We start from the raw sequence: 13,845 nt of genomic DNA, 5'->3' as shown, positions 1-13,845 counted from the left end.
GTTCCTGTCCCCGAGGAATTTATAGACACACACACACACACACACACACACACACATTAATAATCATGTAACATGCAGGGTCGCCTGGGTGGCTCCATTGGTTAAGCCTTCAAATCTTGATTTTGGCTCAGGTCAAGATTTCAGGGTCATGAGATCAAGCCCTGCCTCAGGCTCTGCATTGGGCTTGGAGCCTGCTTAAGAGTCTCTCTCTCCTCCCTCGACTCCTCCCTCCCTTTCTAAAAAAAAAAATAATAATAATTGCGCCAATGCAAAGCTATGTGAAGAAAGACTAGAGTGCTATGAGAACAGAGCAGCCTCCTCTAAATGGAGTAGGGAGTCTCAGGGCCTCTTTGAGAGAGTGACATTCAAGCTGAGTGCGATGGTGAGGACAAGATGGCCAAAGGATGAGGAGAGCCTTAATAAACATTACCTCAATGTTATTCGCACAAAGGGGACCCCTCCCCTGCCAACAATGGGGAGATTAGCATAATCAGGCTCGAAGGGAGGGCAGAGAAAGGGTCTTAAAGGCCATGTTAAAACTTTTCAGATTTTATCCTCAGAGCAGGGGCAGGTCCTGAAGGATTTTGAGCAGGGGCAGGTTTGAAGAGTTACTTTCGTTCCCACACCATCATGAGTGAGGAGTACACTCGGAGATGAACTAGGATGGCAGTGAGAAACAAAGACCAGTTACGAGAACCCTCTTTTGCAGGATTCCAGGCTTATCCTGGGGTGGTGGGAGGGGGAGTGAAGGGAAAGAGCCCAATCAGTTTGTCCAAAAATCAATACCTTTATCTGCCAGTGTTCAAACCAATGCCTGGTATCCGCGGAAGGCAGTCCTGTCTCCTCCCCCTTCATTTGGGCTATCTGGCCTGGAATGTCCTCTCTCCCCTTGATCTTGTCACATTTTAGTAGACACGAGTCAAACACACCTTGATTCAAAGACTCAAATTGCTTATTAGGTCTGTGACTTGGCAAGTTAGTTCCTCTCTCTGAGCCTGTTTCCTGTCTGTGAAAAAAAAGATTCGGAAGTACCTGACTCCTAGGGTTGAAGTATTAATTAAGATAGTGCCTGACACAAAGTAAATGGTCAGTAAGTTAACTTTGATTATCATTTACCCACTTAAACCTCAATTTAAAAATATAAGGATATTTGTTTTCAATCAGGGAGTGGCAAGCTGGATTGGCTGAAGGGCTGGGCCTGTGGCATAACTGAGCAGAGTGGGGAGGGGGTAAGACAATGGGAAGGATGGGGACTGTGAAAATGGAAGAGACACGCTTTCTGCTGACCCAACAAAACACTTTTGAGAACTGAATTTGCCCAAGGGCTGCCGGTGTGCTCTGACATTTTAGGTTTTCTTTCCTCTAAACTCCTTGAGTTTGCAGAGTGTGTACCACACAATTTAGGCCTTTGCTCAGAAGATATAGTTTAGTGAATCTCTATGGTAGAATCAGCTGTCTTTAAAAAAAAAAAAAAAAGAACCCCAAGTTATCTTGGGGAGAAGTTGGTTGGATCTCTATTTCTGGAGCCTCGGGTGTCTTTGGGGGTGAGCGAATCAGAAAGGTTTAGAATAAATTTGTACAATGTCCTTATTACGGGCCAGGCATTATGCTCAGCTCTCTATAAACCTCATTTAAAGCCTCATCACAGCGCTTTTAAGATAGTAACATACTAGCTGTTAACCATGCACTACACTGCCTCCACGAGGTAGAGAATTAAAGTCCCTTGCTCTCAGCCACCCTGTGGCTAAGGCCAGTGAGTCACTTAAAGCAAGTGACAGCATGTGAGATGGTCGGCATTCAGAGTATACTGGAGCAGAGCGCTTCTGAGAGCCATTGTGCAATTGTCAGGCATTTTGTGAGCAGGTTGTAAAATCATTGTTAGCTTGAAATCGGCCATGGCCAGAGTACACCGTGAAAATTGACAAATGCTGTAAATCAGAGCTCCTCCTTCCTAGCCTGGAGAGGTTGTTGTTAAACATTTACCAGCACATTACTGGTCAACATACTTTCTCTAAAATCATGAAAGAGAACAAATGTGTCTGAATAAGGGAAGGAGTGTGTCTGCTTGAGTGTGGTAACCAGGTGTGTCTCTGGCCAACGTTTGTACCTACGAGAGTGAGTGTGTGTGTTCATTTGAGGGTATGAATAAATTTTAAGAAAGGAGTGTGAGTGAAGGATCAGTGCATGCATCTTTCTTTTTTTTTTTTTTTTTAAAGATTTTATTTATTTTATTTGCAGACAGAGATCACAAGTAGGCAGAGAGGCAGGCAGAGAGAGAGGGAAGAAGAAGCAGGCTCCCTGGGATCATGACCTGAGCCAAAGGCAGAGGCTTTAACCCACTGAGCCACCCAGGCGCCCCTCAGTGCATGCATCTTAAGGGGTTATACTGTGTGAGTCAAAGAGTGAGAAACGAGGCAGGTGTGTCTGTGTGTGTCAGTGAATCAGGGAAATATCAAATTTTTGTGTTAGGGAGCAGTGTAGTAAGAAGAGCAAATCTGTTGGAAGAGCAAATCTGTGTCTAGGGAAGTTTGTTTCTAAGGGGACTCGGACTATCTATAGAACTCAGTGTCTAAGTGTATGTCTGAGGATGAATCTGAAATTTGGTCCTTACACCCACTAACTCTAGATTCTGCTGCAAATAACAGAAAAACACCTGGGTTTGGGTAACCAACAGTGGCTTTAGTAAGACAGAACATTGTTTCTCTTTCTTGTAAGCATCCAGAAGCAGGCAGCTCAAGGCTGGTATGATTGCTCTGCTCCATGAAATCCTCAGGTCAGGGACCTGAGCCATGGTTCCGTAATCCCTCAGGGTCCAAAGCGGTGGCTACATATCCTGTCATCAATCTCTGCTCACGTCCTCTTCTAACCCTTTTACTTGAAACTTCTGGTAACTTTATTCACATTTGTGATTTCACCTTGCTGATGATTCTGGATCTGTAGCTCTGCCCAGCGCTTTCTGTAGACCTTTATGTTAATACATCCAAATGACCATTGGTTGTCTCTCTCGTGATGTCACAGAGACCTCAATTTCAACTTGTTCAAAACCACTTTTAATTATTTCCCCAGCTTCATCCTGTGGTCTCAGTCCCTGTTCCCACACCCCCTTCTCTGAATGGCACCACCCTGCTGCCCAAGAAAGAAAAGAGCATTTTTCCCTACCCACTCTGTTTCCATCTTACCAGTTTTACCATTCTGCCCTCCAAATATCTCCTGAAACCATTGCATTCTCTCTACCTCATGGCCAATATCTTAGTGCTGGCTTGCATTGTTTCTAGGTTGCATTGCTATGGCCGACTTAAGTCTAGGTTGTCACTTTTTTTTTTTTTTAAAGATTTTATTTATTTGACAGGGAGGGAGAGAGAGAGAGAGCACAAGTCGGGGAAGGGGTAGAGGGAGAAGCACCCTCCCTGTTGAGCAGAGAGCCACATGCGGGGCTCAACTCAAGGACCCCAAGATCTTTTTTTTTTTTTTTTTATAAATGGGATTTTTTTTTTTTTAAGATTTTTTATTTATTTATTTGACAGACAGAGATCACAAGTAGGCAGAGAGGCAGGCAGAGAGAGAGGAGGAAGCAGGCTCCCTGCTGAGCAGAGAGCCCGATGTGGGACTCGATCCCAGGACCCTGAGATCATGACCTGAGCCGAAGGCAGCGGCTTAACCCACTGAGCCACCCAGGCGCCCCCTTTTTTTTTTTTTTAAGATATTTTATTTATTTCACAGAGATCACAAGTAGGCAGAGAGGCAGGCAGAGAGAGAGGAGGAAGCAGGCTCCCTACTGAGCAGAGAGCCCGATGTGGGGCTCTATCCCAAGACGCTGGGATCATGACCTGAGCGGAAAGCAGAGGCTTTAACCCACTGAGCCACCCAGGCGCCCCAAGGACCCCAAGATCTTGACCACAGCCCAATGCAGACATTTGAGGGAATGAGCCATCCAGGCGCCCCATTTGTCACTAATTCTTCCAAAACAGGAATTTGATCTAACAAGTCAAGTAACAGCTTCCTGGCTTAAGAATCCTTCGTTAGCTGCTTTGTTGGGCTCAACGCTGTAGAAACCGCCTATGGTGCTTTCTAAACACACAGAGGGCTGATTCCACTCCAAATTCGCTGAGTAACAATCATAACTGATGTTTACTTATATGTCAGGCATCGCTCTAAACGCTTTGTCATAATTTTCTCACTTCATCCTCACAACTTCATGAGTTGGTATTACTCTATATACTGTGGACACTAGAACACAAGAGATTCAGGACTATGGCTAAAGTGACTGGACCCACTGCAGTGGAAGTGAGCTATGGAGCCGGCTATCTAATTCCAGAGTCCAAATTCTTAACTGTAAGGTCTTAGAGTTTCTGCGTGTGACTCCAACAGGTAGGCTCCACTAGAGCTGACGGGTTGTGCTCCATGCTCTATTTGGAAGCTTCGGGGCCGATTCAACGCCTGGCCCATAGTAGGCGGCTGGGAGCCGGAGCCCGGGGGGCGGCGAGCATCAGTCGTGCTACGGCTCCGAGGCGCCCACGTGGGTGGGGAGCGCGCCTGCGACAAAGACGCCGCGGCTCAGCATCTGCACTCGCCTGTCCTCCCAGCCGCGGGGCTTCGCGGGGCTGGCTACTCCTGTCCTGGCCACCAGAGGAAGGCGGGGCCGCTCTGCCCCGCGGCAGGAAGTCGGCGCGTAGCTTCCGGCGCGCGGAGATGACGCGTGCCCCGCGCTTCCGCGTTGGGAGCCGGCGGCGGATCCCGGGACGCGGAGACCCGGGGTCCCGGCAGCAGGGCGGCCCCCGGGCCCAGGGTGGGGATGCATCGCCGCGGGGTGGGAGCGGGCGCCATCGCCAAGAAGAAGCTTGCCGAGGTGAGGAGAAGAAGGCCGACCTACAGCTATCCCCGACCGGAGAGAGACTGGAAGTCTCGGAGAGAGCTCTGTACCCTCAAATCGCCCCCCATCAGAATATGACACGGGCTCTTCGGGTCTCGGGAAACTGACTTTCTTCAGTTTCCAGTTGATTGGAATGTCAGCATTCGCAGATCCACCAGCCCTTTCCCCCGCGTCCCCAAATATGACTACAGACTAGCCGTCTGTTTTACTTCCTCATCCCTCACCCTAAGAAAAACCATTTAAGAGAGACCCTCCTCTTCTCATACTTCATCGGAGGCAGTACAAGTGGGAGCCCCCAGCGCCCACTCTCAACTCACATTGGTCTCTTTGTCTGACAGGCCAAGTATAAGGAGCGAGGCACTGTCTTGGCGGAAGACCAGCTGGCCCAGGTGAGTCGGCGGGAGGGCTCCAGGCGGGAAGGGAGACCCGACTAGGCTGGACAGGGCACCTCTGATGTGAACTAGATTGTTTGGATTGAACTAAAAATAGGGTATTTGGCAAATCTCGGCTTCCGGGCTGCTCAGATCTTTTATGGGACTTGCTAATAAGAGTGATAGCTAACATCTTTGAGTCGTTGCATGCTTATATCGTCCCAGGCACGTGTCTTTTTTTATTTTTTTATTTATTTATTTTTTTTTTACATGCACTATCTTGTTCATCCTGACGATTCTACCAGGAGGGAACTCTATTCTTCCCAGTTTAGAATTGACGACATTCAGGTGATTTATTCAAGATTACATGGGTAGTAGGTGGTAGAGCTGTTTGAATTAGGTCTTTGGGGACTTTCACCTCAAGTGCCTAAGAATAACATGAAAATAGGGCTTAAACCTGTGTGGCCTATCACCACCACCGTCACATCTAGGTGCATACCAAAAGTGTGTGTCAGTGATGGGGTGCGGTGCCTGTGATTCCCTTTTCATGCCCTGAGTTCACGCAGTTTCTGGGACTGGTAAAGAAGAGGCAGAAACAGTTAAGCAAGGAAATGGATCCTTGTACTGAGGAAAGAGAGTAGACACGGGCTGTGCTCTTCAAAATCTCCCACCTCAGGGGTGCCTGGGTCGCTCAGTTGGTTAAGTGTCTGAGTCTTGGTTTCTGCTCAGGTCATGATCTCATGGTGGTGGGATCAAGCCTGGTGTTGGGCTTCTCACTCAGTGGTGGGTATGCTTGAGATTCTCTCTCCTCTCTGTGCCCTTCTCACTTGTGCTCTCTCTCTCTGCCTAAAATAAATACATATTTATTTATTAAAAAAAAAAAGAAAGAAAGAAACTGGAGCGCCTGGGTGGCTCAGTAGGTTAAGCCGCTGCCTTCAGCTCAGGTCATGATCTCAGGGTCCTGGGATCGAGTCCCGCATCGGGCTTTCTGCTCAGCGAGGAGCCTGCTTCCCTCTCTCTCTGCCTGCCTCTGTCTGCTTGTGATCTCTGTCTGTCAAATAAATAAATAAAATATTAAAAAAAAAAAAAGAAACAAAACCTCCTACTTATAGGGGAGATGACATACAGGAATCAACTGGAAATGGTGATTATGTTTTAGTTTATAAAATGTAGCAAACAAGGAGATGTTGGTCCAGGAGTGATTACTCTTGGTGGGTGGAACATAGGCTTTGTTAATTAGGGAAAGAGAAGGAATACTACAAATAAGTCAGAAAATCCCCAAACCATTTGTATTTAGCTTTGGAATGTAATCTGGGAGACCCACCCCTCCCTTTGGGATTCTTTACTTAGAGTTGATTCCCAAGAAGGTCCATGACTGAAAGAGTCAACAATCACTGCAAACCTAATTCATACTAGGCTTCCTTTCTCTCCTGTGTAACCTTTCTGTCAGTGGCTGAAGATTTCTTTTCTTTTTTTTTTTTTTAAAGATTTTATTTATTTATTTGACAGAGAGAGATCACAAGTAGGCAGAGAGGCAGGCAGAGAGAGAGAGAGGAGGAAGCAGGCTCCCTGCCGAGCAGAGAGCCCGATGCGGAACTCGATCCCAGGACCCTGGGATCATGACCTGAGCTGAAAGGCAGTGGCTTAACCCACTGAGCCACCCAGGCGCCTGAAGATTTCTTTCTTTCTGAATGCTGAATTCTCTCAATTTTTAAAAAAGATTTTATTTATTTATTTGACAGAGAGAGAGAGACAGAGAGAAAGGGGACACAAGCAGGGGGAGTGGGAAAGGGAGAAGCAGGCCTCCCACCAAACAGGGAGCTCGATGTGGGGCTCGATCCCAAGATCCTGGGGATCATGACCTGAGCCAAAGGCAGATGCTTAACAACTGACCCACCCAGATGCCTCCACATTCTCTCATTTTTTTTTTTTTTTAAAGATTTTATTTGTTTATTTGACAGAGATCACAAGTAGGCAGAGAGGCAGGCAGAGAGAGAGAGAGGAGAAGCAGGCTCCCTGTTGAGCAGAGAGCTTGATGTGGGACTCGATCCCAGGACCCTGGGTTCATGACCTGAGCTGAAGGCAGAGGCTTAACCCACTGAGCCACCCAGGTGCCCTCTCTCATTTTCAAGACAAAATGGATTCTGGGGTGCACCTTCAATCTATAGCAGTTTCTCTGGGAAAATAAAAAAGTATTACATTAGTTAAAATTGTTAGATGCATCCCAACTTTAGAACAGGAACATGTGGGGGGAAAATGTGTGTTTTATTTTTTATCTTTAAAATGTTTTATTTTATTTATACTTTAAAGATTTATTTATTAATTTTAGAGATAGAGCATGCTGGTGGGAAGAGGCAGAGGGAGAGAGTCTTTTTTTTTTTTTTTTTTTTTAAGATTTTATTTATTTATTGACAGAGAGAAATCACAAGTAGATGGAGAGGCAGGCAGAGAGAGAGAGAGAGGGAAGCAGGCTCCCTGCTGAGCAGAGAGCCCGATGCGGGACTCGATCCCAGGACCCTGAGATCATGACCTGAGCCGAAGGCAGCGGCTTAACCCACTGAGCCACCCAGGCGCCCCAGAGGGAGAGAGTCTTAACCGGACTCCAAGGAGAGTGCAGAGACAGGTAGGGCTCAGTCTCACGACCCCGAGGGGATGACCTGAGCTGAAACCAAGAGTAGACCACTTAACCTACTGAGCCACCCAGGCACCCCCAAAGATTTTTAAGTAATCTCTCTACCCATCTTGGGGTTCAAACTCAAAACCCTAAGATCAAGAGTTGCGTGCTCTACTACCAACTGAACCAGCCAGGAGCCCCCAAAAATGTGTGTTACAGAATTGAGGAAACATTATGGCATGCCAATCCAGCTGACAACAGAAACATGAAGGAAAGTTAGGGATAAACAGAGGGAACAATAGGGGCACCTGGGTGGCTCAGTCGGTTGGGCGTCTGACTCATGGTTTCCGTTTGCTCGTGATCTCATTGAGCCCCCAGTGCGGCTGCATGCTCAGTGGAGAGTTCACTTGACGATCTCTCCCTCTGCCCTTCCTCCTGCTCATGTGTGTGCCTGTGCGTGTTCTCACTCTCTCGAGTTAAGATACATCAATCTTTTTAAAGATTTTACTATTTGAGAGAGAGAAAGAGAATGCACAAGCTGAGGGAGCAGTGGCAGAGGGAGAAGCAGGCTCCCCGCAGAGCAAGAAAGGGAACAAGAAATAGCGTCATGGCAGGCCTGGAGGAGGTAGGTTATTTCAGCCTTTGCCCTAACACCGGGCCGGGAACTTACTTTTGGCATCGGGTTATCACTTGATTAGGCTGCCCCTGACCTCCCCCTGGTCCACCTTACAGATGTCGAAGCAGTTGGACATGTTCAAGAGCAACCTGGAGGAATTCGCCAGCAAGCACAAGCAGGAGATCCGCAAGAATCCCGAGTTCCGGGTGCAGTTCCAGGACATGTGCGCCACCATCGGGGTGGACCCACTGGCCTGTAAGGAGCTGTGTGCGGGGCTGCGGTGTTCTCCTGGGGCTCCAGAGGGCCAGCAGCTCTGCCGTCTGTCAGCGCTGTGGCTAGGCCATCTTCCAGAAGGCCCTTCAAAAAGGGCCTGCAGGGAGAGCCAGAGGCTGTTGTCTCCAGGGAGTGCCCAGCAGGATGGCTGAGTGCGCAGCGTGAGGGGGAAGCTGGAGACGAGGGGGAAGCTGGAGACGTTGCCTTCGGGCTCGTAGCCAGGGTACGGGCCTTCCTGTGAGTCGTGACCTACAGTGGACTTTCTTCCCTTTATTAAAAAGATAATTGAGTTTTAATGAAAGTAGCATGTCATCCTGGAGTCAGTCAATAGATGAGAAAAAAGAAAAAGAAAGTACGAGTCTCCAGATCCTGTTCTGTAGTTGCAGAGATAAACATTAACGGTCTGAGGTAGCTTTCTGGGTGCCTGCATCCCATTTATAAACTTCTTCTAACGTATCAGATTATGCTGTCATTACTACTCTGTAACCTGCATTTTTTCCCCAGTGAATTGTTGTCTCTGGTGGATTTTTGAAGGCCAGGTCTGCGGATGGTTTCTCTCAGCCTTGTCTAGACCCTCTGTCCCATTGTATTTCACTGTATAATTTGGTAATGGAAGACTCATTTTTATAGTGTTCTGAGCCAGAATTAGCGAAACAGAAATGCCTTTTAGATTGCCCACCCTTGCCAACTGTCCAAGCTGGTTTTTAGGAGGACTTCCTAAGAGTTCAACTGTCTTGAGGATCCTGAGTAGTAAATGGAACCCCAGGACTTAGGCTAGGCAGGGAACGCTTCCCACGGGGTAGATGTTTTAATCTAGCTTGGAGAGAAAAGAAAGGATAGAAACTAACCTATAACCTGGCTTTTGTTTTTCTTTCTTTCTTTCAGCTGGAAAAGGATTTTGGTCTGAGATGCTAGGCGTGGGGGATTTCTATTACGAGCTGGGGGTCCAAATTATTGAGGTGTGCCTGGCCTTGAAGCACCGGAATGGAGGTGAGGCTGGCTGAGTTCTGAGTGCTGGGCTTTGGACTTCTCTGAGGGAGAAGACCTTGAAAGGTGATCTTTTCCATCCTGCAGACTGCAGGCCAATAAGATCTCGAGAAGCTCTTAGGTCTTCAGAAGCATCTTAGCGGCTTCATGTGGTTGAAAAATGGAACTGCCTGAGTGATGGTCTCTGTTCCCTAGAGAGCTTTGCCCAGCAGGTTCTTAGCCCCTGGTGATTATAGAAAATTATAGGGAGGTAGGAAATAGGCCTTTCCCTCGATACACAACATACCCAGGTTATGATTTTAAGATTAGTAACTGTGTGTCCTGGTGTTCCAGGGTGGGGTGTTGCCCACTTTCTTGGCTCCCCAAAATGTGACCTAAAAATGGTCATCCAGTAGGGTCATCTTAATAATTTGTTTTTTTGTATTTATTTATTTGACAGAGAGAAATCACAAGTAGGCAGAGAGGCAGGCAGAGAGAGAGAGAGGAGGAAGCAGGCTCCCCACCGAGCAGAGAGCTCGATATGGGACTCGATCCCAGGACCCTGAGATCATGACCCGAGCTGAAGGCAGCGACTTAACCCACTGAGCCACCCAGGCACCCCCATCTTAATAATTTGTATTTTGGATTTGGTTTGGTTTGGCTCAGCCACAAAGCTCACCCTCCCCCTGCTTTCCTCACCGCTCGCACAGGCCTGATAACCCTCGAGGAGCTGCACCAGCAGGTGTTGAAAGGAAGGGGCAAGTTCGCGCAGGACGTCAGCCAGTAGGTCTTGCCTCCCAACCCCTTGGAGTATGGAAAGGTCTTTAAAAATCATATGAAAATCGTTTCTCTTTACTGCTCACATGTCTAGGCTGCTTTCAGGATCATTTTGTTCTTCTTTATGATCAGAAAACCTGCGTTTTAGAAAACGGGAAATACAGACCTAAAGAACCAAAAATGACCCATTACTTCTCAACTAAGATTACAATTATTGACATTTTCGTGTATTTTCTTCTAAGCATTTTTTTCCCCACATGTATGCATGTATTGTTACTTTTTTTTTTTTTTTTTTACATTCTTAGGGCTTAATATTGAGCTATTTGTGGTGAAGGAGACTAGTGCACACATCTGGGAAGGCTGGGGAATGGAGTGGGGGTCAGAAGGCGGGGTACATGTTGATCTGGTTTAGCAGCCTCCATGCAGAACTTCAGTTTGAGAAAAGGTTAAAAAAAAGGCTGTTGGTATGTGGGCTGCATATAGGTTCTACACATGGTCTTGTGGGTTTTCTTTTTCCCTAATTCGAGTTCAGTTGTTAACGGGAAACCAGATGATCTGGCAGGAGCGGGCCTGAATTTCCCAATGGCGATCATCAGCTGGATCGCTGTCTATAAAATGCATGCGAAATGCATGCGTGGTTTCCGGTTTCCTTTCTACCACAGTCTGCGCTGCTCCCTGTCATCTGTTCCGTGGAGCTCCTTCGTTCCCATTCCCTGGTGGGCTCCTGTGGGCGGGTTTTTGCTCCATTCCTGTACCATCTCCCAGTAGTGTCCCAGCGCCATCTGGTGCCCCTTGGCTCTGCCTTCTTACTGAGGTCAGTGACCGTCATGCAGCCGTTTGAGTCTTGTCAGGGGGTCCCCGCTAGGCCAGAGCTGAAACTGCGTCGCGGCTGGGTCTGCTGTGCCAGGGGTCTTTAAGCGGCTTTTTCTTCCCTCAGAGATGACCTGATCAGGGCCATCAAGAAACTGAAGGCGCTGGGCACTGGCTTCGGCATCATCCCCGTGGGCGGCACCTACCTCATTCAGTCCGTCCCGGCTGAGCTCAACATGGACCACACCGTGGTGCTGCAGCTGGCAGAGGTACCTGCTGCCTTCTGGGGGCCGCAGGGGCGGGGGCGGGGCCCGGGTAGGGGTTACAGACTTCGGGAGTAGCACAGACTCAGGTCTTCCACTGAGACTGTCCAGTGGACGCACGACTCACACCGGTGCTTATTTAGAAGACATTTATTGAGCAGCTACAGCGCAAAGCACCGGGCCAGGCTGTCGGGGGCAGAACGGCGGGCACCAGAGGTCCTGCTCTCAGGGAGCGTACAGTCTAGTGGAGCAGACAGACATGCAGACAGCAGGCTGGATTTGCTTGGGTAGACCGATTCTCTGAGGTCTTCAGAGTACTACACTCTGAATGGGTTCTTCCAAATAAACGTTTCATCTCGTTTGCCAGTCCCCTGTCCCTTGGCATGCCTTCAGCGTACCCCCTCCTTCCCCATTCCTTACCCCAGATTGAGGGAAGACATGTTCAGTTTTCTTAATCTGATAATGGAAAACAAAACTAAATAAGGAAGAGCTTTTCTTACTGGGGAACGGGTAAGATGAGCCAGGGAATTGTCACCATTTCTTGCTTTCAGTGAATTATTCTGAATCTTGTCATACTCTGAAGTTCTCGGAGAAAGTCTAAATTAGTATTTTAGTACCAGGGACCCCATTTTTTAAGACTGAACCTGTCACCCTGAAAGTCGCTTCTCTGTCTTTGCTGGGGCTTCTAAACATTCTTTTCCCCTGCTCTTAGGCTTCAAGGGCAGGTCTTCCTCCTGTCTGGGTCGGTCTGTTGTTGCCGGGCAGACGCTGGGTTCTTAGGGAAAGTCCACTGTTAACTGACTCCCTGGTTCCTCCTTCCTCCAGAAAAACGGCTACGTGACTGTCAGTGATATCAAAGCCAGTCTTAAATGGGAGACCGAGCGAGCACGTCAAGTGCTGGTATGTGAATTCTGGAATGGGCCAGAAGAGACGGGCCCCAGATGGGTGGATAGACAGCACACCGGCAGAAACTTTAGCTTTGCTCTGCTGGCCTCTCGCCTTGAAGGCTGCTGTCACCACAGAGAAGCAAGGCAACCTCCGCATTCCTCTGAGGGTGCCCCTGAGGTCCGACTCAGAGGCAGGCTTCTAACTCTGCGTAGGCCAGTCACCAGTACCTCCTCTCTCCCCCAGCCTGTCAAGCCTGGTCAGACAATTCATATGGTTTGTACTGGAAGTAACACTGTCAATACAGAGTAAAGGGAATTGTTACCTACTTAATTACATACCCATAATGGCATACTATTACACTGTGTATTATATAGTTAGTGTTCTCTATAGACAGATCTCGTGATGCTAGTGAGAGGCCGATGAGTAGTAGCAGGAGAATGTAATTCTGGCTTTTCATACCTTCTTCCTTATCCAGGCAATTAAACTATAGACTTAATTTTTTCTGGAAAGCAGGGTAACATAAACATCTGTTTACTGCTGCTGGGGACAACCGGGCCCATCTTGAGCCTATTTCTGGCTGTAAGAATTGCCAGTCCATTCTAAACTAAGAGAGTCCCTCCAATAACTTGTCCATGAAGGTTCACCCACAAGTTAACGGAAACATAATTACAACAGTGGTGTCCATTTTGCTTCAGGGAACTGGGATCAGGGATTTGCTTCAGGCCACAGGACAGACGTCTCTGCAGCCCCCGAGTCCTTCTCCAACATCCCACACTATTGGTCTTTACCCTCCTTCCCAGCACGGGCTAAGTGATTTGGTAGCATCTCTTGCACCTCAGGCAAAGGTCAGGGCCAAACAGAACCTGGAATTCCAGTCTGGTTGTGTAAAGGTGTGAAGGCACTCGTGTAGATTTAGTCTGAAAACCCCACTGATGCCAAAACAGGTCTGGGGGTCATTTGTCCACCGGACAGGAACTCCGACTCTTCCTACCTTTTCCCTCCAGGAACACCTGCTGAAGGAAGGGCTGGCCTGGCTGGACCTACAGGCCCCAGGGGAGGCCCGCTACTGGCTGCCGGCTCTCTTCACTGACCTCTACGCCCAGGAGATTACAGCCGAGGAGGCCAGAGAAGCCCTCCCTTGACTCTGGCAGTGTGGAAGGAGCCCCAGCAACAGGCAGGAAGAGGAGGGCAGAGCTGTTGGTGTGAATAAAGCCTGAATAACTTTTTTTTTTAAAGAAAAGAGTTTCAAGTTTTTTCTTTCCTCAATACTCTTCACCCATTATTTTATTTTATTTTATTTTTTTTAAAGTGCCTTCACATTGCATCTTTTATTGGAGAAAAACTCATTTATCCAGTAAGGCTAACCTGAGCAGCACAGAGAATAGCGAGCACGTACG

At 48.0% G+C, this 13,845-nt stretch overlaps 1 protein-coding gene across 2 annotated transcripts; it reads left to right on the top strand.

Annotated features, from left to right (window-relative positions):
• Positions 1–4,688: 4,688 nt before the first annotated feature.
• SNF8 (SNF8 subunit of ESCRT-II) lies at positions 4,689–13,688 on the top strand. Of its 2 annotated transcripts, XM_004764761.2 has the most exons (8): positions 4,689–4,846; positions 5,209–5,259; positions 8,588–8,726; positions 9,630–9,734; positions 10,421–10,493; positions 11,425–11,566; positions 12,386–12,460; positions 13,453–13,688. In XM_004764761.2, the coding sequence occupies exons 1-8, from the start codon at positions 4,793–4,795 to the stop codon at positions 13,588–13,590; spliced, it is 777 nt and encodes a 258-aa protein (XP_004764818.1). In that variant the 5' UTR covers positions 4,689–4,792; the 3' UTR covers positions 13,591–13,688. The 2 variants fall into 2 exon arrangements, with proteins under 2 accessions (XP_004764818.1, XP_012918030.1); XM_013062576.1 differs by lacking the exon at positions 12,386–12,460.
• Positions 13,689–13,845: the final 157 nt, after the last annotated feature.

This window comes from Mustela putorius, unplaced genomic scaffold (genome assembly GCF_011764305.1).
Source record: "Mustela putorius furo isolate JIRA1106 unplaced genomic scaffold, ASM1176430v1.1 tig00003962_pilon_pilon_pilon, whole genome shotgun sequence".
NCBI classification, from domain to species: domain Eukaryota; kingdom Metazoa; phylum Chordata; class Mammalia; order Carnivora; family Mustelidae; genus Mustela; species Mustela putorius.
Note: the sequence above shows the minus strand (reverse complement) of the source record. Positions and strands in the feature narration are given on the sequence as shown.